This window comes from Lynx canadensis, chromosome C2, assembly GCF_007474595.2.
Source record: "Lynx canadensis isolate LIC74 chromosome C2, mLynCan4.pri.v2, whole genome shotgun sequence".
Taxonomy (NCBI): domain Eukaryota; kingdom Metazoa; phylum Chordata; class Mammalia; order Carnivora; family Felidae; genus Lynx; species Lynx canadensis.
In genome coordinates this window covers 72,617,664-72,641,064 of record NC_044311.2, presented here as the reverse complement: position 1 = coordinate 72,641,064, position 23,401 = coordinate 72,617,664, and the positions used below count along the sequence as shown (strand labels likewise).

At 36.2% G+C, this 23,401-nt stretch overlaps 2 protein-coding genes across 4 annotated transcripts in view; one reads left to right on the top strand and one right to left on the bottom strand.

The window, feature by feature from the left end:
- The window catches only part of CCDC39 (coiled-coil domain containing 39), a 72,533-nt gene extending 60,733 nt beyond the window's left edge, over positions 1-11,800 (top strand). For all 3 annotated transcript variants that reach the window (XM_030329055.1, XM_030329054.1, XM_030329053.1), the window contains 7 exons: positions 2,865-2,988; positions 6,754-6,913; positions 7,811-7,917; positions 8,425-8,565; positions 8,716-8,895; positions 9,053-9,138; positions 10,274-11,800. In XM_030329055.1, coding sequence (XP_030184915.1) covers positions 2,865-2,988; positions 6,754-6,913; positions 7,811-7,917; positions 8,425-8,565; positions 8,716-8,895; positions 9,053-9,138; positions 10,274-10,430 — 955 coding nt within the window. In that variant the 3' untranslated portion in view covers positions 10,431-11,800. The remainder of the gene's footprint in view (positions 1-2,864; positions 2,989-6,753; positions 6,914-7,810; positions 7,918-8,424; positions 8,566-8,715; positions 8,896-9,052; positions 9,139-10,273) is intronic.
- A 1,359-nt stretch (positions 11,801-13,159) lies between these two features.
- TTC14 (tetratricopeptide repeat domain 14) lies at positions 13,160-23,139 on the bottom strand. Its single transcript, XM_030329056.2, has 12 exons — positions 22,796-23,139; positions 22,179-22,303; positions 21,873-22,072; positions 20,856-20,940; positions 20,550-20,679; positions 20,116-20,271; positions 19,643-19,714; positions 19,121-19,240; positions 18,895-19,017; positions 16,778-16,895; positions 15,743-15,852; positions 13,160-14,665 (listed from the first exon to the last, which is right to left on the bottom strand). The coding sequence occupies exons 1-12, from the start codon at positions 22,954-22,956 to the stop codon at positions 13,753-13,755; spliced, it is 2,313 nt and encodes a 770-aa protein (XP_030184916.1). The 5' UTR covers positions 22,957-23,139; the 3' UTR covers positions 13,160-13,752.
- Between the last annotated feature and the right edge of the window lie 262 nt (positions 23,140-23,401).

Here is a 23,401-nt window from a genome sequence, read left to right as displayed (position 1 = left end):
GTCTTTCTTGTTCCCAGAGCTGTGGTGGGTTTTTTCCCTTTTATTCTTTAACATTTTAGGAAGGAGAGATATACTTGTATTCAGTCCACCATCTTAAGCTGGAAGGCCAGTTATACAAAGGATGAATAAATATTTTTTGATAATACAGCAGTAGTACTGTTACTGCAAAGCCATAACTTCTGTCACTTAATATATTTTACCACCAACTTTCTTTAAGAGTAAGAAAACTGGTAGGTTGAAGATCTCTGTTTGCCATGGTTAGATGGTGCACCTTTATGATGTTGTAGTAGGCAAATGAGTCATTCTTCATGTTGCCATGCAAATATTAGCATTATTAGTATTATTATAAAATAAGTTTTAAAAAGTTCATAAAATAGGAATTTACTGGAATAAAAGGAAAAAATAATCAGCATATAAAAATTCTAAATCTTGGGAGACAATTCTTCGTGGGTTTCTCATATTTCTGTATGCCTTGCAAGGAACGGTACTAAGTTTCCTATTCTGGACTATCTTTAAAAAATCTTGGTAAGGGGCGCCTGGGTGGCGCAGTCGGTTAAGCGTCCGACTTCAGCCAGGTCACGATCTCACGGTCCGTGAGTTCGAGCCCCGCGTCCGGCTCTGGGCTGATGGCTCAGAGCCTGGAGCCTGTTTCCGATTCTGTGTCTCCCTCTCTCTCTGCCCCTCCCCCGTTCATGCTCTGTCTCTCTCTGTCCCAAAAATAAATAAACGTTGAAAAAAAAAAAATTTAAAAAAAAAAAATCTTGGTAAAAAACATATCAAATATACCATCTTAACCATTTTTAAGTGTACAGTTCAGTGCTTAATATATCTTTAATATTCACATTGTTGTGTCAGATCTCCAGAACTCTTTCATTTTCTAAAACTGGAACTCTATATGCTCTACACACTAAGCTTCCATTTCCTCCTCCCTTCAGCCCTTGGTAACCACCATTCTTTCTGTGTGAATTTGACTGCTTTAGATACTTCATATAAATGGAATCATGCAGTATGCTATCCTGAGGCTGTGAGGTGATATTGTGGTTTTGATTTCCATTAAACTTTTATTTTATTTATTTATTTATTTATTTATTATTTATTTAAAAAAAATTTTTTTTAATGTTTATTTATTTTTGAGACAGAGAGACACAGCATGAGCAGGGAAGGGGCAGAGAGAGAGGGAGACACAGAATGTGAAGCAAGCTCCAGGCTCTGAGCTGTCAGCACAGAGCCCGACGCGGGGCTCGAACCCACAAACTGTGAGATCATGACCTGAGCCGAAGTCGGACGCTTAACCGACTGAGCCACCCAGGTGCCCCTAAACTATCTTTTAAAAGATGTTCTGATAGTGCCGGAGACCAGCTCCAGCAACCAGGGGTTCCTGAAGGATGAAGGGCGTCAGCGAAAAAGTGAAAACAAAACAAAACAAAAATAAAATGGACACAGACAACAGCAGTGTGTTGAACTGGCCGATTTATTGTAGCAAACGTGGCATTATATTTGCTAGTGATTTCCTTGTAGCATATGTCATCTATGTTTTGACCTAATCTTGAAAATGTTCTTATTGGAATCAACCTTTAAGAAATAACATGGCGATTTTCTCGTAATGTTCCCGCATACCCTTTGATTATTGATTAATCTCTTACATTATTCCATTATGGACCTGTGTTTATCTATAATCTTATAATTATAAAGCATTTGCTTTGCTGTTTTCATGAAAGGTCATCTCTCTCTCAACACCTCAAGTGGAACAGTTACAGGGACGTGACCTCCCGGTTGTTTTTTTCCGAACCACTTAAAGCCAGAAGACCAATGTGTGTGCCTCGGTCCGAGGTGCCAGGAAGGGGCCGAAAAAGCCTTAGAAACCCATGCCTCATACATTCTCGGAGAGACAATGCACCTAGGAACCAATGAAGCATTCTGTACCTTAACCGACTAAGTTCAGTCCTCATCTGGAATGCCTCTGGGGGCCAGGTGGGCCTAGGGGTTGAAGTCACCTGTGCCCAGAGATACACTCCTTAGGTGCTGGAGTGGGGCTTTCAGATCCATAAGTCTCTTCTTTACAGGCCCTCTTTGCTGGCAAATGCATGAGGTTATCCTTCCTGTAAGTAGAGTAGTCTCCATAGGGGTGTCAAGGGCTAAATGTAAGGCCACACAATTTCTTGCGGAACCTTATTTTCTTTCCTAATGGTTCTTTTCCCAGGGGGCCTGTCAAGGGCAATTCCCCAACAGACAATACCCCAGGTACTTTTATTAAGGCCAAATTACCTAAGAGCGGGAGTACAAGTACTGTCGGTGGGCCGCCTTGCAGTCACCAATCCGTCCACAGCCTGGGCCTTGCCATCAGGCTGGGATAGCTCGGCTTCCAGCAGGACACCAAATAGCTTCAGAAGCTAGAGGCAGTATCCTCCCTGTGGAGTAAATATTGAATATATTTGCTTAGTTTCCATCATAAAATATTTGGCTTACCTAGCTTGAGGTTTCTCAGCTGTGATATAAACCTGTGGTGTGTGTAGCATCCATTTGAGCTCCTTCTCAGCTTCATGGGATTTCAAGAGCACTGCAGGCAGGAATCTCATGCTGCTTGGTATGCCATAAATGATAAAGTCCTTTTTCTCTGACCTAGGAATCTTGTGCCAACATCCATGCCAACATCCATTAAACCATGGCAGGCTAACTTCTTAGCTTTCAAATAGGGTGAAGCCTGAGACCTTCCCACTAATTATAAATTGAAAAGAAAAAACACATTTAACCTGTTTGAATTCAGTAGTAACACAAATGTCTTATATAAGAATACTGTAGTCCTTTTTAAAAAAGTACATTATTTGTTTTTCAGTGCTTAATTTTTCTTTTTGTTTCCATTTTAGTGCTGAGTTTCATGAGAGGCTAAGTAAAATTGATAAGCTGAAGAACAGATATGAAATCCTTACTGTTGTTATGCTGCCTCCTGAAGGAGAAGAGGAGAAAACACAGGCCTATTATGTAATAAAGGTAATCTTAATCGATTCATAGTTGTGATAAAGTGAAGTATCTTTTGTACTGGCAAGTATTTTGCCAGCTCTTTGTTAATAACCAAAATGTCATTGTTTTTTGTTTTTTGTTTGCCATGCAATTTCAAATTTCATGGCGCACTCATAGCTACTAGATTAGAGCTATAAAACATTAGTGGTTAGGTGGAGGTACTGAAGGTATTTTTATACACCTTGAGTCCATGAGGTCAAAGAGGGGTCTGGACAACTCTTTGATACTTTTTTTTTTTTGGCTATCATTTGTGTCATGTCATTTTCCCTCATTTATTCAAGATTTATAATCTGTTTTATCCTAAGACCTGCATGTCTTTAATAAACACTCATGTAACAACCTGTTCAACACCTCACGCTCAAAGCTTTACTTCCCCATAGCTATCTGCTCATATGGCTGTATCCTAGACCACATCATCCCCTGGAGCTACATCACCTTTGAATCTTATTCTCCAATTTACCATTGCAGCTCTGGTAAGGCAGATATCCAGAGAGCAAGAGGACTGTTCTTTTGCCTTCATGTTAGATGGGAGACAGACACATCAGGTGAATCTGCTCTGTTCTGATGTTTGAGAGTTGTCTGCCACTTCATGGTTACCTTTACCTAGTAACCCATAAGGAGAAATGGAGAAGTGATCAGAAATCGGATGCATTTCCCTGAGTACTGCTATATTCATCTTTCCCATGTAGAAAATACCCTGAATAGGTGTGATTTACCTTACACAGAGGTCTGGGAAGTTACTCAAGACACTAAAAGGGAATGGAAAATTTAATTCATTTTTCCTCTATCATACACTGATAGACATCTCCCAATTCATACCTTTAGAGGATGGCCCTCATGGATGGATGTTCCCTTTCCTTTGAGTTGTATTTAATCTTCCAAGTTTCCTTCTATAGCCCTTCTTTGAGCATGCTCTTAACAGACGCATGGAGTAGGATATGCCTGCCACTTTGCCTCAGGAAATTCCACCTATATGAGAAAGGAGTCCCAGCTGTCAAACCCTTCTTGTAACTCATCAGTCTGTATTACTTGAGGCTTCTGCCCTATACTAATGAGACTTTCCTCCTCTCTGGTTTTGAGAGTCCCTGAGGGGTGAAGGGTAGGCTCTAGTTTGTTCAGTGTTGGGAAGAAGGTAGATGTTGCAATTCCAGTTAAGTTTCTCTTTTAACAAGGGCTGCGATGAGTTATCTAAAAGCACTGGTGTTAAGAGTGCCTCCATCATCAAGTGACCTTGAATAATTTATTTAATCATTTGGGGTGCTTAGTTCCCTCACTTGCAAAATGAGGATATTATTACTTTTGCTGTGAGAAGTAAATGAAGAAATATATGTAAAGCTCTTAAACAGTGCCTGGAGTAAAATGAGCCCTCAGTAAATGTTAGCTGTCATTATTTTTATTGCTGTGATGATGATGGTGGTAATAATGCATCCATTTTTCAGGAAAACAGGCAAATTTTTTGAGGAAAAGAGTATATGCCTTCTGTTCACAGTGAAGTTGCTAGATAAATGTCAGTATAAGGGATATGTAAGATGAATAGAGGTGATCAGTTACCTTCCCAGTTTCCTAATGCCACTCCACTTTCCATCCTCTCCAGGGTCCACAGCTTGCCACATTATTCCATGTTTCATTGCATAGCATATTTAAATGTTTTACTCTTAACACTTACATATGCCAGATGTATAAAAATGAAACTATTTCTTTGTAACTAAACTCAATGTATCTTACATAGTCCTTATAAGGAAACAGCTCAACTCTGACCACAATTTAATGAAACTATTAGAAAATGAAATTACTAGAATATGCTTTAAAATGCTGACAGAAAGGAGTAAATAAAAATTTCACCCTAATATCAGCTTTCTAAATCTACAATAAAAGTTATACATTCTCTATTCTCTTAGAGCCTAAAAGGATCATGGAGTTTCTAGAAGTTTGAGGTATATATGGAATTAGATCAGAAAATATGTATAAATGTACAAACTCAGCACCTTTGTTTGACAAATAAAGAAACTGAACTTGGAGAAGGAAAGTGAATTGTTACTCAACTCACTTGTGGGAAACCCAAAACTAAAATCTAGCTGTTTTGATTCATTCTAGCTTTCTCCCACTACAGTATTTTTCAAATAAAAAACTTGCCAATTCTATACTCCATGTACCAGAATTATAATTTATCTAAGAACTTTTTCTAAGCTATATTTTCTATTATGTACTTTTTACTACAAAAATGTGTAACATATTTTGAAGCATAATAAATACAAGTGAAAATGTTAAGAGTTAAGGAATTACCAATAATTTTTTAAATGACCACTTTCTGGGGCGCCTGGGTGGCTCAGTCGGTTAAGCGGCCAACTTCAGCTCAGGTCATGATCTCAGGGTCTGCGAGTTCAAGCCCCGCGTCAGGCTCTGTGCTGACAGCTCAGAACCTGGAGCCTGTTTCGGATTCTGTGTCTCCCTCTCTCTCTGACCCTCCCCCGTTCATGCTCTGTCTCTCTCTGTCCCAAAAATAAATAAATGTTTAAAAAATTTTAAAAAAATAAATAAATGACCACTTTCTTGTTTAAATACACGTACGTAGGGATTGAATAAATTAACAAATGAAATTATTAGTTGATTTTGATTAAAGATGTCTTTTGGCACTTTTTAATATATATGTACTATCCCTGTCAACCTTTATTTACAGAAATTCTTTGAAACTTTTTGGATTCAACTCTTGACATCCTAGCCCAGTGACAGAGTTAAGCTGGAAAAGTCACTGAGTATGTCTACTACTGAGGAATTTTTGGTTTTCAGCAATTTATAGACTGTATTTTTTCCCAGCCACTTTTAGCAATTATCTTTCTCTAATTTTTAAAATTTATTTTTAAAATATGTAAAATACACTTAAAATTGGCCACTTTAACAATTTTTTAAGTGTGCAGTTCAGTGGTATTAAGTACATTCCCACTGTTGTGCAACCAACACCAACATCCATCTCCAGAACTTTTTCATCTTCCCAAACTGAAACTCTCTACCCGTTAAACACAGAGTCACAGTTTTTCCCTCCCCTCAACCCCTGGCAACCACCATGCAACCTTCTGTGTGTGAATTTGACTATATATAATAGGCATCTCATGTAAGTAGAATCATGCAGTGTTTCTTTTAAAGATATGGAATGCTTCACAAACTTGCATGTTATTCTTGTACAGATGTCATGCTAACTTTTTCTATTCTGATTTTAATATGTACTATTGAAGTGAGTACTCTGATTTTAATTTTACTTAACTTTCAAAGATGTTGAAATCCTGGGTTGGAAATACTAAGCATTTTACTTTTCTAGGTGTACCTTGCTCACCTCTTTTATTCCTGACTTAAAATGAGAAAGTATTCCTAAGCCTCTTTCAGGCCAGAAACATACATTCTCCTTATTGAATATCTAGTCTGAAGCCACCTCCAAGTTAACCCTATCTCCACTAAAGTTTATACCTGCTTTCTGGTAATTTTTGTTGGAAAGTCTTAATGCAAGCTTTGATTAGTTACTACACTTCCATCACAGTTTGTATCCTATGTGCTATATTTTGAATGTCTTGGGGATTTAGTGTTCTACTCTAAATCAAGTGCAAGAAATAAATGCTTGATGCTACATGTAGGCCCCAAGGTAAATTGATATTGTTGTGAGTAAACTATTTCTTGCCCTGAAAACAGACACTCTCCCCCATTGTAAATAATTTTATTCAATCAGTTCTATTCTGTATTTCATAGGCTGCTCAAGAAAAAGAAGAACTTCAAAGGGAAGGTGACAGTTTGGATGCTAAGATCAACAAAGCTGAAAAAGAAATCTATGCTCTAGAAAACACCTTACAAGTGCTGAGAAGTTGCAACAACAACTATAAACAGTCTTTTAAAAAAGTGACTCCATCTAGTATGTGGGAGTTATTAAAAATTTTATATGAATATATGCAATTAAAGCTGTAGCTATTTATTTTAATTTTTTTTTTCAACGTTTATTTATTTTTGGGACAGAGAGAGACAGAGCATGAACGGGGGAGGGGCAGAGAGAGAGGGAGACACAGAATCCGAAACAGGCTCCAGGCTCTGAGCTGTCAGCCCAGAGCCTGACGCGGGGCTCGAACTCACAGACCGCGAGATCGTGACCTGGCTGAAGTCGGACGCTTAACCGACTGCGCCACCCAGGCGCCCCTGTAGCTATTTATTTTAAAAAGAGGAACATTGTGAGACAAGGAAAACAAGAATGTACCATGTTTGACGGAATCAGAAAAACTAATCACCTCCCCCCTTTAAAATAAGGGCTAAGGTGTTATTTCCATTATTCTAGTGATATTGAATTCTCACTTTTCTAGGGAATTAATTTCAAATGTGAAGAAAATGGCAGCATATTGGCTATGTTGACAAAACAAGAATGGCTACTACATGACCATATTGATTTTCTTTTTTTTTTTTTTTTTTTAATTTTTTTTAACGTTTATTTATTTTTGAGACAGAGAGAGACAGAGCATGAACGGGGGAGGGTCAGAGAGAGAGGGAGACACAGAATCTGAAACAGGCTCCAGGCTCTGAGCAGTCAGCCCAGAGCCCGACGCGGGGCTCGAACTCACGGACTGTGAGATCGTGACCTGAGCTGAAGTCGGCCACTTAACCGACTGAGCCACCCAGGCGCCCCGACCATATTGATTTTCAACAAATAGACGTAAGGAATTTAACCTCCTATAACAAAAAAATGTTAGAAGTTTAATAGATAGAAGATTGAAGCTTGCTTTCTACACAGCATGTTAAAAATTTAAGAATTCTCTAATTCTAGGTGATGAGTATGAACTAAAAATCCAACTAGAAGAACAAAAAAGAGCTATTGATGAAAAATACAGATACAAACAAAGACAAATCAGGGAACTACAGGAAGATATCCAGGTAAATTCTACACACTTTAGTAATAAGTCCTTAGTAAAAGTTAACTATCATTATTATTATACCTACTATCTCGTTATCTTGTACAAAGGCAATTTGTTTAGAGAAATAGAGAGTAAAAGTCTCATTTGAATGAGAAAAATAAGTGACCAAAGTGTTAAATAAATTAATTAAAGCCACAATACTCAGCACAGGATGGACTGCTGATAATGACTTCTTAATTAGCTGATGAACTATAGCTAATTATCCATTAAATTTTATTTAATTTTTATTTCATTCAGTTCCTTAAAGATCACCTTAAAGATTGATCCTTAAACAAAATTTGAAAGATAAAAATAATCTAGTAGAAAGTAGTTACTAAACCACATCACTGAAAGAGAAAACAATGTGTTTGGTAAGCAAGCTTTATATAAAAACAAATGAATTAAAATTAAATGAATACTTGAAAATTGGCAAGTTGTAAGTTATTGATTCTAACCAATAAGTATGTTAACACTTTATTTTCTGCAGAGCATGGAAAATACTTTAGAAGTTATAGAGCACTTAACAAATAATGTCAAAGAAAAATTATCAGAGAAGCAGGCTTTTTCATCTCAGCTACATAAAGAAATTGGGGAGCAGAAGCCAAAATTAGAGAGAGTAACTAAACAGGTATCACTGTCTTTTTAAAAACTGACCTTTGATATTTGTATGTTTTGGAGTTACAAATGGTAACTCCAAATCCTCCTTCATCCATCCATCAAAAAATATTAAGCTCTGGAAAATAGGTTTAAGTAATAATTGACTACTATTGACCAACAGTGTGCAAAACTCACCAGGGAAATCCGACTTTTGAAAGACACAAAAGATGAAACACTAGAAGAACAAGACATCAAACTTCGTGAAGTGAAACACTTCCACAAGATCATTGATGAAATGCTAGTCAAGGTCACTGAAGAAAATGCTGAAATCCATATTATCCTTCAAACATACTTTCAGCAGGTAGTAACGGTACCTTCTAGTTAAAATATTTTTTAAACACTTCATGAAATAAACAGTTTATGGCATTTATCATAAAGTGAGGTCTAACTTTATGTGTGGAAAAATATTCTTCTGAAAATGCAGTGGTACTAATTATCGCTGTTGAATATTCTTCCAGAATGGTTTAGAACTACCTACAGCTGGTAGTAAAGGTAGTCGCCAGACTTCTAGATCACCTTCACAGACTTCACTGTTGTCAGCAAGGTAAGTGGAGGCTTAGAAACCACCTGTTAATAACCCTCTAACCTATGCAAACACAGAGCGATTGGAACTGCCAGTGCTCTCCTGACCCTTACCCACTATGTCAGTGTCACATGCAGAAAACAGCTAGGAGGATAAGACTCTTCTGATTTCTGTCTGACGTCAGTTTCTATTCGGGCATGGAGTGCTTTGTGACTAGCAGCTACTGCAGTAGGATAAAGTATGGAATTCTGGAGGTTACATCTTGCATGGTCAACCCTGAGTAGGGGAATTTTTTAAACCATAAAAAGACAATTTAGATGTACAAACATATGGAATATGATTTTTATTATTGGAACCACGTTACAAATTTTTAAGTTGTCAGAATTTTACTTTGTTTTTCCTGCTTTATTTTCCTAACAAGGAAATGATTCTTTACTTTGGCAGTTTAGTTTTTTCCAGAATTCTATCAGGTAGATAGATGTTTAACCAACACTCCTGTACTTTGCTGACAAAATGAAGTTAATGAAATCCTAATTTTAAAATTCCTAATCTCCTACACTCAGTAGCCATTTGCTTTTCATTAGTTGCCATAGAGCTTTCACAAAAAGGGACATCCTAAAACGTTGTGTTTGAAGTAAAACAAAACTGTTTCTACATAAATATGGGAAGCAGTCACCTGAACATTGCTGTACTTTCATATTTTTAAAACTTACCATTTCAGAATCATATAGCTAGTTATGCTTTTCAAATGACCCCATCACTTTATCCTGTCAATAGGACTCGCATTTTCTTCTATCTTCAGTTACATATTGTTATGGTCACTCTTGCCAGCACCCAAATTCCCTTGGCTCTCGCTTTATCTTTTATGCATAATGACTTTTGCAAAACCTTTAATGCTTAATGATTCCACTTCTAAAATGATTATAGTTGAAAATATTTTTCTCAGATTTGTTGAACTAGTTGAAACTATTCTTGCCTTTTTTCTTTGAACTAATTTTTTTAATGGTTATGCTTTTAAAATTTAGTAGTACTATTAAGAATATATACTTTTTGATCTCTTTATTTTCTTGTGGGACTATGGTATCATTTGCTATTAGTTAGGGGGTCTCTACTGATACAAATTTTGAATTTAAAATCATGCTTTTTTTCCCTCTAGATCATCCAGAAGTACAAGTACTTCTGCTTCTCAGACTTCAGTTAAAGTATTAGAGCTGAACTTCCCAGACTCTTCTCCAGGAATTGGTAACACAAGTAATAGGCCAAGTGCTACCAACATCTCTAGTAATGGTAAAAACAAAAAAGGCAGCAAATAAACATCTTAATCTCTTTTGTAGAAGTTGTAAACACAAAAACAAAAATCTTACTTCAAAAATAGTGAATCTCCCCTATGCATTTGGGTGCTGTGTAATGTTATAATCGAGGCCTAATGAAATCATGTTTAGAAATACATAATGACTAGACCAAAGTTTAATCCAGTGGAAGATGTGAAAGCTGTTAAAAAAAAAGTCAAGGAATTTAGGTCTAAATAAGCCAAAGAAACATTTAATTTTCTTAGCTTTTGCCACACTGTTTTCTTCACAGAGAAGGAAAGCAGCAATAGCAGATTCTTAACAATGCCACATGTTCTGTAAGCATAGATAAAATTGTTTTTCACTGTTCTTTTGATGTTACATTAGAAAATAGTTTGCTTCATTATTTCACACTAGCCATGAAACTACATTCAATTGTAATGTAACACAATCTTTCAGGCAATTTATGAAGAATCACGGTCTATGAATAGTTTATAATACTAAAATTCTCACTTACCCTAGAAAATCCTGAAGTTAGGTTTTCTTTATTCAAAGAAACAGGTTTCTTGGACTTCTGGGGGAGAAGTCTGTTAGTTTATTCTTTTGGTATGATTCTAAAATTTTTAACCAAAAAAATAGCATTTACCCTCCCCCCTCCAAGAAAACAATTAATAGGAAAAGAGATAGCACTATGTATCAATAAAAATATTTAAGTTCCTAGGAATTACTCCACTTTGATCTTGAAAGAAGTCAAACACATTAAACATTTTGCTCTCAATATACAACCAAGCATAAAGAATAATAATGTATTTTCAACACGTTTTTTTCCCAAGACTTTCTTGATTTAATAAACGAAGAGAGCTAGGTATGATTTGATTTGCAATAGGAACTCCATATATTTACAGTGGAGGTGTAATACCAGATTTATTCAATTTATACCTTATTATATACCATGTGCCTAACACCCTGAACTCTTGAAACAGTGTGGAGTATGATTATGTTATAAAACTGGCTTTTAAATGTATTAGAATCTATGTACTTTAATGGAGTATTTCTCCTTCAAACCTTGGAAGAAAGTATTTATGACAGTTGTCATTGTTTAAAAGTGTCATTTGCAGTTCCTTTTGAAAGGTAGTAGTGGCAATAAACCTGTCTTTCCTGATCATTATTTGAATATTTTATTATTTTTAGAAATAGCCAGGAAACGGGATAGCCAAGTCCAATGAATAATTTTTTTGTAAAACATAGTTGTAAATGCGTGAGATTCAGGAGACCTAAAAACGGATTAATTTTATGGTCACTTTGTGTGTTCACTAGTTCTTATTCTCTGCCCTAAATTACTTTGTAAATTACTTACAACTTGCATTTCAATATTAAACACTATCTTCTAAGGAGGCAGGGATTGTCTTACTAGCTCTGTGATCTTGGAGAAGTTACTTCTACTTTTTTCCTTATTTGTAATACTGAGACAGTAACAGTTACCTACATCACGTTTATTAAAATAGTCAAATATATGCAAAATGTACAGGGCCTGACACAAACTGCACAATAACTTCTACCTGTTGAGTCACCACCCAAAGGCTAGCACAGTATTTGTGGGATGGTTAGGTTCTAGGTCAGCATACAAGCCTACATTTAACTCCTAAATAAAGTAACAGTTCCAGCCTCATGTGTTTAATAATGCTAAATGGTGACACAGGGATCAACCCCATTAACTCCAAATCTGGAGTTAACTTCCATATATTGTGTTAGAAATTTATTTACTTATTAAGTCAAGACACAGACTGGGTGTGCAACTACAGACATAATAAGGAGAAAAACTGCTAATCACTAGCAATTCTTGACAAGTAAATAAAATGGTTTAAGTAAAATACTAAAGATGTACTAGCAATTCCTAAAGGCCAAAGACTATGTTAAGAGATAGTTTTCATGCTTTACAAAAACCACTATGTAGGACTATGTATGGATGATAAAGGAGGTACACAGAAAGAACCAGACTCTTTTAAGATGAGTTTCTTGTACAAAGATGAACGCATGAGTAACCTTTCTACTGCTATCAACCATGATTTTTGACCAGTTTTTCTCTATTCCATTGCAAAACAACTGTAGCTTTTTCATTAGGCCCCCAGTGCTGAAGTCTGAAAGCCACAAATAGTACATACCTAGTAAGAGTGACTTAGAGTGATAGCATTAAAGGTCTGTTGTCATTTACAGCGTCTAGAATCTGAAATTGGAAAGATTCTAAAGACCATTATAAATCAACAACAATGACTCCTATCTCTATCTCCAAATCTGTTTTCAAATTTGGGAGGATCTTTAGATCCAGGTCACTTCTTCAGCTCTAGTTGCTAGAATTTATTCTGAGTAAAACCAGACTTTGTCGGCCTACTCATTTATTCAGACCTACGAAAGGAGGCATCAAGGGAAGCATTAGGAGAGAGATATTAAGAAAAGAAGAAATGCAGGCCAGTTCTAGGTTAATTAAAAACATGCCCAGTGCCTTCCCAGCTGCACATATGCAGTACTAGGACGGTTTCTGAATTTTCTTTCCCTTAGGAGAAAAGCAGATTTACAGTGTGCTTCTCTTGCCACTGCTGTTTTTGCTAAAAGGATTCTTTTTATTCTGATCTATTCTTGCTTGGAACATAGACTCTAAGGGTCTTGCCAATATTTAAAGTTAAGAAATTTCTTAGGGCTATACTGTTAACAAGGTTTAAAAAAAAAAGAGAGAGAAATAAGCAAAATCAGCCCCCTTCAGTTTTCATGGCTTTATTCCTAAGCTGGTACACAAACCATATTAAGTCAAGCTTCAGAGGTCATTTAGGCAAGACAGATAATCTGCAATATAATCTTAGGGGTTCTACAAAAAATTGTTACTCAAATGATCAATAAAAAATGGCACCTAAAGAACAAATACTGTAGATCTCTTTCAAAAGAATTTAACAGAAACGACCGTTAAATAATTTTTGAAGAAAACAATCCAAGTGTTCAATGAATAAATTTAATTTTCTCTCAAACAGCAGGATAAGGTGGACCCAAGGAATTCTCATATACTTTAATACAGTGAAGAAGCAATACTATAAGAATTATCTTTAGGTGAAGTTTAAATCATCACAGTAAGAAATACTGTACAGAAACATATACATGAAAAGCCTAAAAATCAAGCTGTGAGGACACCCACAACTGAAACAAACATATTTTGAGAATAGCTGAAAAGCATTTGCTTTCTGCAATCTCTACAAATAAAATAGCTTTTGGAGTGGAGATTTCTGCACTGGACTTAAATAAAAGACCCAAAACTTTCATTAACAGCCTTTTGTGTAAGAGTGCGGATTCCCTTGGCATATTAATTTTTTGGCTTATTTCCTTTTTCTTTTTCAAATGCAGCTATCTGATTAAATATATTGAGTAAATTTTGAGGTAAATTTTTTTTAACTCCACTTTCTGACTGCTCTTTGCTATTTAGTCCATCTGTTTCTGGAGCCTCTGTTTTAATGTCCTCCTCGTAAGTATCCTCTATTTCATATTCTCCTTGATTTTTATTTAACTGGTATCTTTGTTCATGTCTACCAAAATCACGTGATCCAGAATAAGTATATTTTTTATATTTTTCAACCGATTTATAAGAGTAGTCTGAGCTGGCTGGTGAAGTGGAATGCCTCATGGAACCTGGCTCCCACCTTCTATAGTGTTCTTTTCTTCCCTCTGTATCTTTTTCAAATCTTCTGTAACCATAAATTTTCACCTTGTCCTCTGAATTCCTGTAAAAGGAATCTGAGGAATCTCTTCTACTGGAGAAATGTTTTTCTGATTTATATGGTTTTTCTGCTTTGCTACTACTTGCCTGAGAATAAAAATCTCTTGGATCTTCAGACCTACCTCCAAAATCATCCGGAATTTCAACTGAAGATGAAGAGACAGGGCATCTATCTTTCTCTTTTACCTGTTTCTTTTGATATGGTAACCTATCCTGCTTTTCCAGTAGTTTTTCCACTTCTTGTTTTTGGTTAAGAAAAGATGCTAAAGTATTGGTTGGAACTGGGAAGAACTCATCTTTCCTATTCTGATCTATCTGACTTGAGGATGCCTTATTAGCTAAATGCCTTTTGGAACTTCGAGAAGACTCTGAACGGTTCCTCCTATGTTTCTTATGCCTTTTGTGACCAGAAGAGGAAGAAGATGATGAAGAAGAACCAGATTCATCAGCAGAAGAAACACTTGAAGAGGAAGAAGTTGATTTTCTTCTTTTCTTCTTTAGCCTAAAAAATACAGTTAACCCATCAGGTGTTAAGTACAAAAATGTTTCTTAATTATTCATAAAGATTTTGGTTCTATTTTAAAGTTCTATTGTTAGTTCTCCTTAAAGGTTTCCTAAAATCTGTGGCTTAGATAAGCAATTACTATAATAATCTTAGTTACTACAAGGTCCAATTTTACCAGGAGGCATGACTTTTGGGAAAAAATACTGGGTAGACAGTTGTCACTGAAAGTAAATCCATCATTTCTGAAGACAGTTACATTTCCAACATTATCTAAAAAACTTAAGCCCATCTGAACACACAAAGGACAGACCTGAAGTCTTATATCCAGCTAGCTGTAATATATGTGGTTTTTCCACCTTAACACTATTGACATTTTCAACACCTGAATAATTCTTTGTTGGGGAGGTAGGATGATGGTGGGGGGGTATGCTACCACATCACTGTAGGATGTTCAGCAGCATCCTTGACTTCTAGCCATTATATGCTAGTACCACTTCCAGTTATGATGACCAAAATATGTCTCCGGGGGGAGGGGGCGGAGTTAAAGCTGCCCCCAGTTGAGAACCACTGCTGTAGTTCTAAAACATTTCTCTCTAAAATACAGGTAATTAGGGGCGCCTGGGTGGCGCAGTCGGTTAAGCGTCCGACTTCAGCCAGGTCACGATCTCACAGTCCGTGAGTTCGAGCCCCGCGTCGGGCTCTGGGCTGATGGCTCAGAGCCTGGAGCCTGTTTCCGATTCTGTGTCTCCCTCTCTCTCTGCCCCTCCCCCGTTCATGCTCTGTCTCTCTCTGTCCCAAAAATAAATAAATGTTGAAAAAAAAATTTTTAAATAAAATACAGGTAATTAAAATAACTTACTAATTTTATTTATTGTTTGTTTGCAGAATTCTACCTTCAGATTCCACTTTGCTTAATTTCTTTTACAGAAAAACTTGTGGTATACATACTTACAAAGTATCACTGATTATAACTCAATACTTTTTTTTTTTTTTTACTTACATTACTTCCATATGGCACTTTGGTTCAACTCAGTAGTTGCTTTAAGTTAAAAAATACTGAATGTTATAGTTTACCTTTTCTCCTCTTTTAAGAGCTTACGCAACTTTTCTGCACTTGTTTCTATTTTCTTTGTTTTCTGCTTTTCTTCCTTTTCAGCTTGTTTTTCTCTTAATTCCAAAGATTTCTTTTAGAACCCAGATATCGGAAAAAACCACACGTTAAAAATAGCAGAATACATAAAACCCAGTTTTCAAAAGACCACCCCCCCCAAGCCAGAAATCAAATGGGGTATACCCAAATCACCATATATCCAGCATTAAAGAAATATTTTTAATATAAAAATTAATCATACAGGTGTTTGGCATTAATCATTGGAAGAGCCAGAGTAACATTGAGGACCATATTGCAGTTGGTATTCCATGAAAAAAGGGGAAGCCATCGCATTGGTACCCATGACCCAGAGTGCAAGAAAGGGAAAAAATAAAATATATAATAAAATACATGAAAAAATATTTTTTAAAAAATTGAAAAATTTAGACAGGACACAAATTTTATAAATAAATTCAAATAAATTCCATTAAGGTGAATTGTGGGGGGAATCACCGTGTTCAAATACAAACCATTTAAAAAATAGCACAGCCCAGTTGGATGCATGATTACATAAGAAATCATTTTCCAGTTTGAGGATGGGGATGAGCAGCACCAGATGTCACAGACACAGCAGCAATGGTCCAAATCAGAAGAAAATGCATGAGAAAACATTATCATCAGTATTACAGGAAAAGGCAGTTTAAAATATTTCTCAAAGAGGTTTTTATAATTAACTCAATTACAACAACACTGAATTTGTAACCATCAGGAAAGCTCACTACAAGGACAATTCCCAAAACTACATACCACACATAGGCAGTAGGAATTTTCTCATAGGGCTATTTTTACTTTTAAGTACTATGAAGCAATGTCAAACCCAATTAGGAAAAGCTGTATCTAAAAAGAAATTTTTTATAACGTCTTACTAAGTAATCTAGAATAGTTTTCCTGAGAAGAAAGTTAAGTTTTGGCATTAATTTCAAATATCACTAAATTTCTAAGAGGAAATAAAGAATCACCTGCATATATTTATGAAGCTTCTGCAAAGCATCCTCTGCATCTTTAAAAGTCTCATCCAAAGCCAAAGCTTTCTTATAGTAACTTTCAGCATTTAAAAACTTTTCCTCTTCTTCTAACCTAAATTTGAAACAAAAGGTTTAGCTTTCTGCAAAAACAAATTCCTCATTTATACAGGTCAGAGATTTATGACAGAACTTAAAGAAAAATTTTTTAGCAAATCATTTTCCAAACTAAGCAGTACTTAAATCAGGTACTTTTTACTATTTCTTTGGTAAAAAGACCACATAAACCAAAAAAAAAGGCAACTCAGATATGGAGAACAGATTGGTGGTTATGCGGGGTTGGGGAGGGTGGCATTGGTGAAATGGGTGAAGGTGGTAAAAATGTACCATCTTCCAATTAAAACATAAATAAGTCCTGGGGATGTAATGTACACCCTGGTGACTACAGTTAATGATACTGTATTACAGAAAAACAGGACTCCATTACTGGTAACTAAAGACAAATGTAGGTCAAGCATTGGGATTTTAGTCTGATACATGAAAACACATTATCAGCCAATGTCTTCAATAAATTTAGTATAATCTGAGCTTTAGCATAGAATTATATAGGTTGGGTGCACCTGGGTGGCTCAGTTGGTTAAGAGTCTGACTCTTGATTTTGGCTCAGGACATGATCTTGAGGTTCTTGGGATCAAGCCCCACATCAGGCTCTGTGTGCTGACAGCATAGGGGCTGCTTGGGATTCTTTCTCTGCTTCTCTCTTTCTCAAAATAAATATTTAAAAAAAAAATTACATAGGTTGGCTTTTCCAATAGTTTATGAAAAATTTTCCCAGAATATTCACTAATGAAGTTGGAAATACCAATGTATACATGTACATTACAAGTAGCCTTCAGAAAGAAGTATTAGATTACAGTCATGTCTACACTATGAAAAATCAGAATTAGAAAGGGTGGATACAAAGCAGAAAGGATTTGCAAAGTACTTTCGGTTTTTCAAAAGTAGGAAAAAGTAATTACTGTGAAACAGAACAAAATCCAAAACCCAATGGCTTCAATGGGATCACTTCTGTATCACTGGATATGGGCAGTAAGGGACCAGTTCAAGGCTATCAACATTTTTGGCTTGGATAACATACAGATGATGTTGCCATCCACTCAGCTAAACACCAATATGTGGGTAATAAGATAACCATATTTAAGTAGCTGTCTACCTAATGAGAAAGTAAAAAGGTGCTTCAGTCACTTCGGTACAAAAAGAAGTTCTTGAGTTGAAAACAAATATTGCAAATCTCTTTAATTTAGAATTATGGAATGATCATACAAACTGGATTAATAAAACAAATTCATGAAACAGAAAAGTGATAATTCTATTTAAAAAAATCAGTTGCAAAAAGATGCTACTAATAACAAATTGGTTTTTAGTTGTTAAAGTAGGCTATAACCAAAAATATTTATATTGGAATATTACATTTCTTCACATTTTATAAATTAGACTAGCCTGTTAGTCATTCAATATTTATGATACAACTATGCAAAGTAGTATGCCAGCATCTCAAGATAGTAACTTAAGTTATAGGGTTTGTTCTTAATGATTTGCTCTTCCATTTAATCTGAGTTTGTGGATTTTACTGCACAGAGCAGAGCAATAAGCTGAATATAATGGCAAAATATTATTCACAACTAACTACAGAATTCTCAATTCATACTTCTGGCATTATACCACTGGATTGATGAAATAAATTAAAAATCCAATTCCTCTCTATTAAAAAAAAAAAAAACCCTCTTGTGTGCGTGTCCAAGAAAAGAGTACTTCCCTTATTTTTGGACCTTCACGTTTATATTTCTATATAAGGAGAATAGATATTCAGAACAATGAACTCAAGACACTAAAATATCTCCAACCTCCTATCATAACCTCAGTAATAAGGGAAAAAACACTAAAAGGCTTAAAAAGGACTATATTTAAAAAACATTTTCAACCAAAATTGAAATTAAGAGTGTTCTGAATTAAGTGAGTTAAAGATGCTACTTCCTTACATTAAGTTTAAGATTTTATAGTAGCTGCTTGAGTATTAGATCTCTACTTAATATTAAAAAAAAATTGACACTTACTGCCCTCCTCTTTCAACAAGTGTCTGACAGAGGTATTTTCTTGCATTCCTATGAGTTGGACAGTTTTCCAATGCAAGCTCAAAATCTTCTATTGCTTTGTTCAGACTTCCTTTTGTTGCATATCTAGAGATGTGAAATAAATGAGAGGAATTTATCTTCTGAACTATTAGTAAATCTTATATTCATTTACCTTATAAATATTCCTTAAAAGCCATGATCCACTTACAATGCTCCACGAGCCACCAAAGCTTCCACATTTTGTTTGTCTATTTCCAGAGCCTTATTATATTCATTCATAGCATCTACGTGGCGTCCAACCTTAAAATAATCAACTCCAATCTTCACACTAAAAAGACATTTGTAAACCATCACATGCATTTCTCAGAATATCCAAACATAACGTTAGCATTGATAAACTTTTAAAACAAATCTAATTTGGCTAATATTTAGTCTGCAATACTCTCAATATACATAGAGAGTATTTTGCCTTTCAATAACTTTATAACAAATATCTATGAATCCATATATCAATATACTAATTCCTTTTGAAAACATGGAAAATGTTGGTTAAAACTTAAGTCTGTTAAGCTTATAGCACCATTCACACCTATAAAAAAGCTAATGTCAAAAACACATCATTTTAATTCATTTATAAACAAATTTGGTCTTAGTAAGGACTTAAGAATGCCTGCCTTATCCTAACCTTTAGACTAGATAATGCAATTGTTGAAAGATAAAGTTTTCATACCATTTTAAAGCCCAAGATGCAGACTGTTTCTTTCTCAATGCAGAAGCAAAATCATCTTCAGAGAAATTTTTGCTGTTCAAAGAAAATTAAAGTCAAACTATATGTTTTTTGTTTTTTTTTTTTTTTTTTGGTAACAATCCTCCACTCTAACAGATAAAAATTCAATTCTGAAAAAGTAAATCACAGGCAAGAAATCTGTATTCCACATACAAAAGAATATTCTTAAACTCTCAGGAATGACTATTATTGTCAAACAGTATTTTTAACCCAAAATTCTTATAAACTTTCTGCATCGTTCTCTACACATATCATCACAACAGATTCCATTCCAGGAGATAGGATCATCTAGTTCACTCGCTTTTTAGCATATTGCAGCTGCTAGGCTTAGAATAGTCAAATATGTCCCTCAGTTATATAGCTTTTGATCTCAGCACCATTTACTTCACCACTTCAAAGAATAATAACTACTATACCTTTGTAAGCCTCGCATTAAAGATGGTGGATTAGATTCATCTATTCCTAGTTTTCCTAGAAGGAATTCAACTACTCCTGGATTAGCAAATCCCAAGGAACTCTGCATGACATTTTCATAGGATTCCAAAGAATTGCTATTTAGTTCAACACTTTTCCTTAAAAAAAAACAAAACACACATACAACAAAAATATAAAAATGACTAAAATAATTAGCATGTTCCATTTCTATTAAGTAAAACTCATATCATTTTTGTACACAAAGGTACAGTAATATTTTGGTTTCTTTTACTTAAGGGTTATAAAAATAAAATGAGCATATTTTGAAATAAGAGAAATTAATTTTCTACTTTGTTGTCACAAGTTGGACACAATTTGGTATTTTTAATCAAGCAACTTTTGCAGTTAATTTGTTGAAATAACATGGATAACTTACCTGTAGTACAAAGGAAGCTCTTCAGAACTAATTACACCTAATTTGATACCAGACAGATGTGGTGGAAGAGATGAACTATATAGAGACACTGCAAGCTTTTCATGGTATCTGTCAATATCTTTGATTCCAGCTTAAAAAAAAAAAAAAAAACAAAAAAAAAACAACTAAGCTGATTAAAAAGAAAATGCAAGCTAACATAAAAACACATATATTTTTCCAAACACTACTCTCATTAGACAGATTTTCAAAATTAATATAAAAATCTGACAACTGTTACTTTTTTATTAATATGATGAAACTGATCACCTCGAATAATGTCACCAGTTTGGTAATATGATAAAGGATCCCCATGGTTACTGTGAGAAGGTACATCTCTTAATGGACAAAGAGCCTGCAATGAGAAGTATTTTAAAATACCAGACATTCCATTCTTTGGTGAGAAATATCATCTTTTATCCTAGTTGTTCAGTACAATGAGCTAATAGTTGACACAAACATTAAAAAAACTAACACTCTAAAATCTAAATTTAAGGATTTTAATTATAAGGAACTTCTGTGCGCATAGTACAACAAGTTCTCTGGTTCAGTTCAAAGACTAAAATCTCACAAAATTTGCAATCAGTTCTAGGAACCAAATGTAAGTATGGATTATGAAACACATAGATATTTTGTGCTTGTTAAAAACAAAACTAAAACTGTTCAGAAAGTAGGAGAATTCCAGTGAAAACAGTGCAAATTCTCCAAAGTTTATGTCTATCATCCAGTCTGTGATGCCTTCTGCTTTTCTTCCTCTATCATCTACCTTGACAGACGGCAAATATCAAACCTTTTAAATTGACACATTATTTCAAATTCAAGACAATTCATCTTGGGCAAAGTATCTTATTATAATGCACAAGCCATTTACATTTAACTACTGTAACTATATAAATAAGAAATTTGTTTCTAAATTATCCACACGTAAGTATCTAATGCCAAATACTAAATAATTAAGAACATGTTCAGTAAGGAGAAATAAGCCTGGAACACCAATGAATCTCACCACATCCACTGATAGCTGTAAGCATTTAAAGAAGGACCCTACCCCTGCCAACCAAAGGGACCAAATAAACCTCCAAAACCAGAAATGGAGGAGGAAACTACACAAGTAACTATATCACCGTTCTTTCAAAAAGAAAGAGTATTTTATTTTTCTCCAATATTTATTTCTCGAAACTACGGCAGCAGGGTACACTGAAGCATAATTGGATGCAAAAACATAATTTTCGCATTGAGATGACTCTTATCAAAAACAAGCAATCAAATAACTGAAAAATAACTTACTGTGATTTCTAAGTGGGAAATATCTCTTATGATGCCACTGCCTAAACAAATCAACACCATGAAAAACCCAAATTCCCGAATGGAACTAATTCTTCCAATCACTATATCACCACGCTCAATATCTCGGAAAAACAGCTCTCTCCGGTCCATACTAGGGATCTCCATGAACTGCTCTAAAGGTGGCATGATTGCATAACCATCTGAAAAAAAAAAATTAACAGAATTACAACTGCTTTGTGTTTTGCTTCATCTCAAGTGCCATTAAAATAACCCAAACCGCAATCAAAATATTTTAAGAAAACTCACCTTCATTGTCTTCATTGACTTCAGAAGTTGCAGGTGCATCTGATTTCCAGGAAAGTGCAAAAAGCAAATCTGCTTTTTTGGAAATGAATTTTTGTATTTCAATGTTGTCAACTCTCTTCTCTTTTCTTAAAAGGAAACAAAACTTATGAAAACTGGCTTATGGGTAAAACCTTTTTTTAGCAAGGCCAAGCTTATGCTCTTGGCTTTCATTGCCCAAGCAGATCCATCCTAAGCTCTGGGCCGCACATCCTGCGAGAAAAAGTTTTAATCAGAGACTCCCTCATTCGCCAGCCAGTAGGCGGGGAAAGTTAAAAAGTAGCCCCCGCAGCTCGGGGCGCGGGGTGGGGGGGGCTGTAGAAGAAAGCCCAAGGGATTTTGGATAAAGACTCCGTGCCTCCGCTAGCCAGCACGGAAGAAAAAGTTCAGTCCGCTTCCCGCCTTTCCCTCACACCCGCAGCGTGGACCCTCCGCCATTCAGCCCTCGGCACCTGCGGGGCAATCTTCACGTGTTCGCGGCCGCTGCTCTGCTCCTCCAGGACTCAGCCACCCGGCGGCGGTAGTGGGGCCCTGACCTGCGTCCCCTCCCCCGTCTCACAGAGGCGGCGCCGTACCATTACCTGCCCTGTAACTGCTGCTGGGGCGGCGGGCCCCGGGCGGGCTCGGCTGCGGACCCCAGGAGGCTCCGGAAGTGCGGGTTGTCCTGCTGTTCGCTCCGGAGAAGGGAGAGCAATGACGGCCCGTGGTAATTCAATGACTGCCGAAGAAGGTCCCGGTCCATGGCCAGAGATTGCTGGACCCAGTAACAGGTGGGCTGCTAGGTGCCCCCCGCCCCCACCCCGTTTGGTGCTCACTACTTCAGCTTGGTGGCCCCCGAGACTGAGGAAACAACCTGGAAACTGCCGGAAGGCCACATCACAGACACACAGTTGTCTGCCGGAAGTGTTCCGGGACCGCCCCAAGCGGCGGCGCGGAGGAGCTCAGCCTCGGTCTCGCGAAATGGAGCGAGACTACGGAAGCCGGAAGCACTGGGTTCAGCATTTCCTGAGCTAAGGGCTGCCTACGGCTCCGAGGTAGTGCTCTGTGAGAAAGTTTTTCAAAATTTCTGTGATGTTATTACCTTGAAATGGCCCCGGCTCTAAATCATCCTCTTATTTAGTGAGGCGCTTCTAAGTGCCATTGCCAGGGTGAGAACCCCATACGAGTTACAAAGTTTCTTCCTTCAG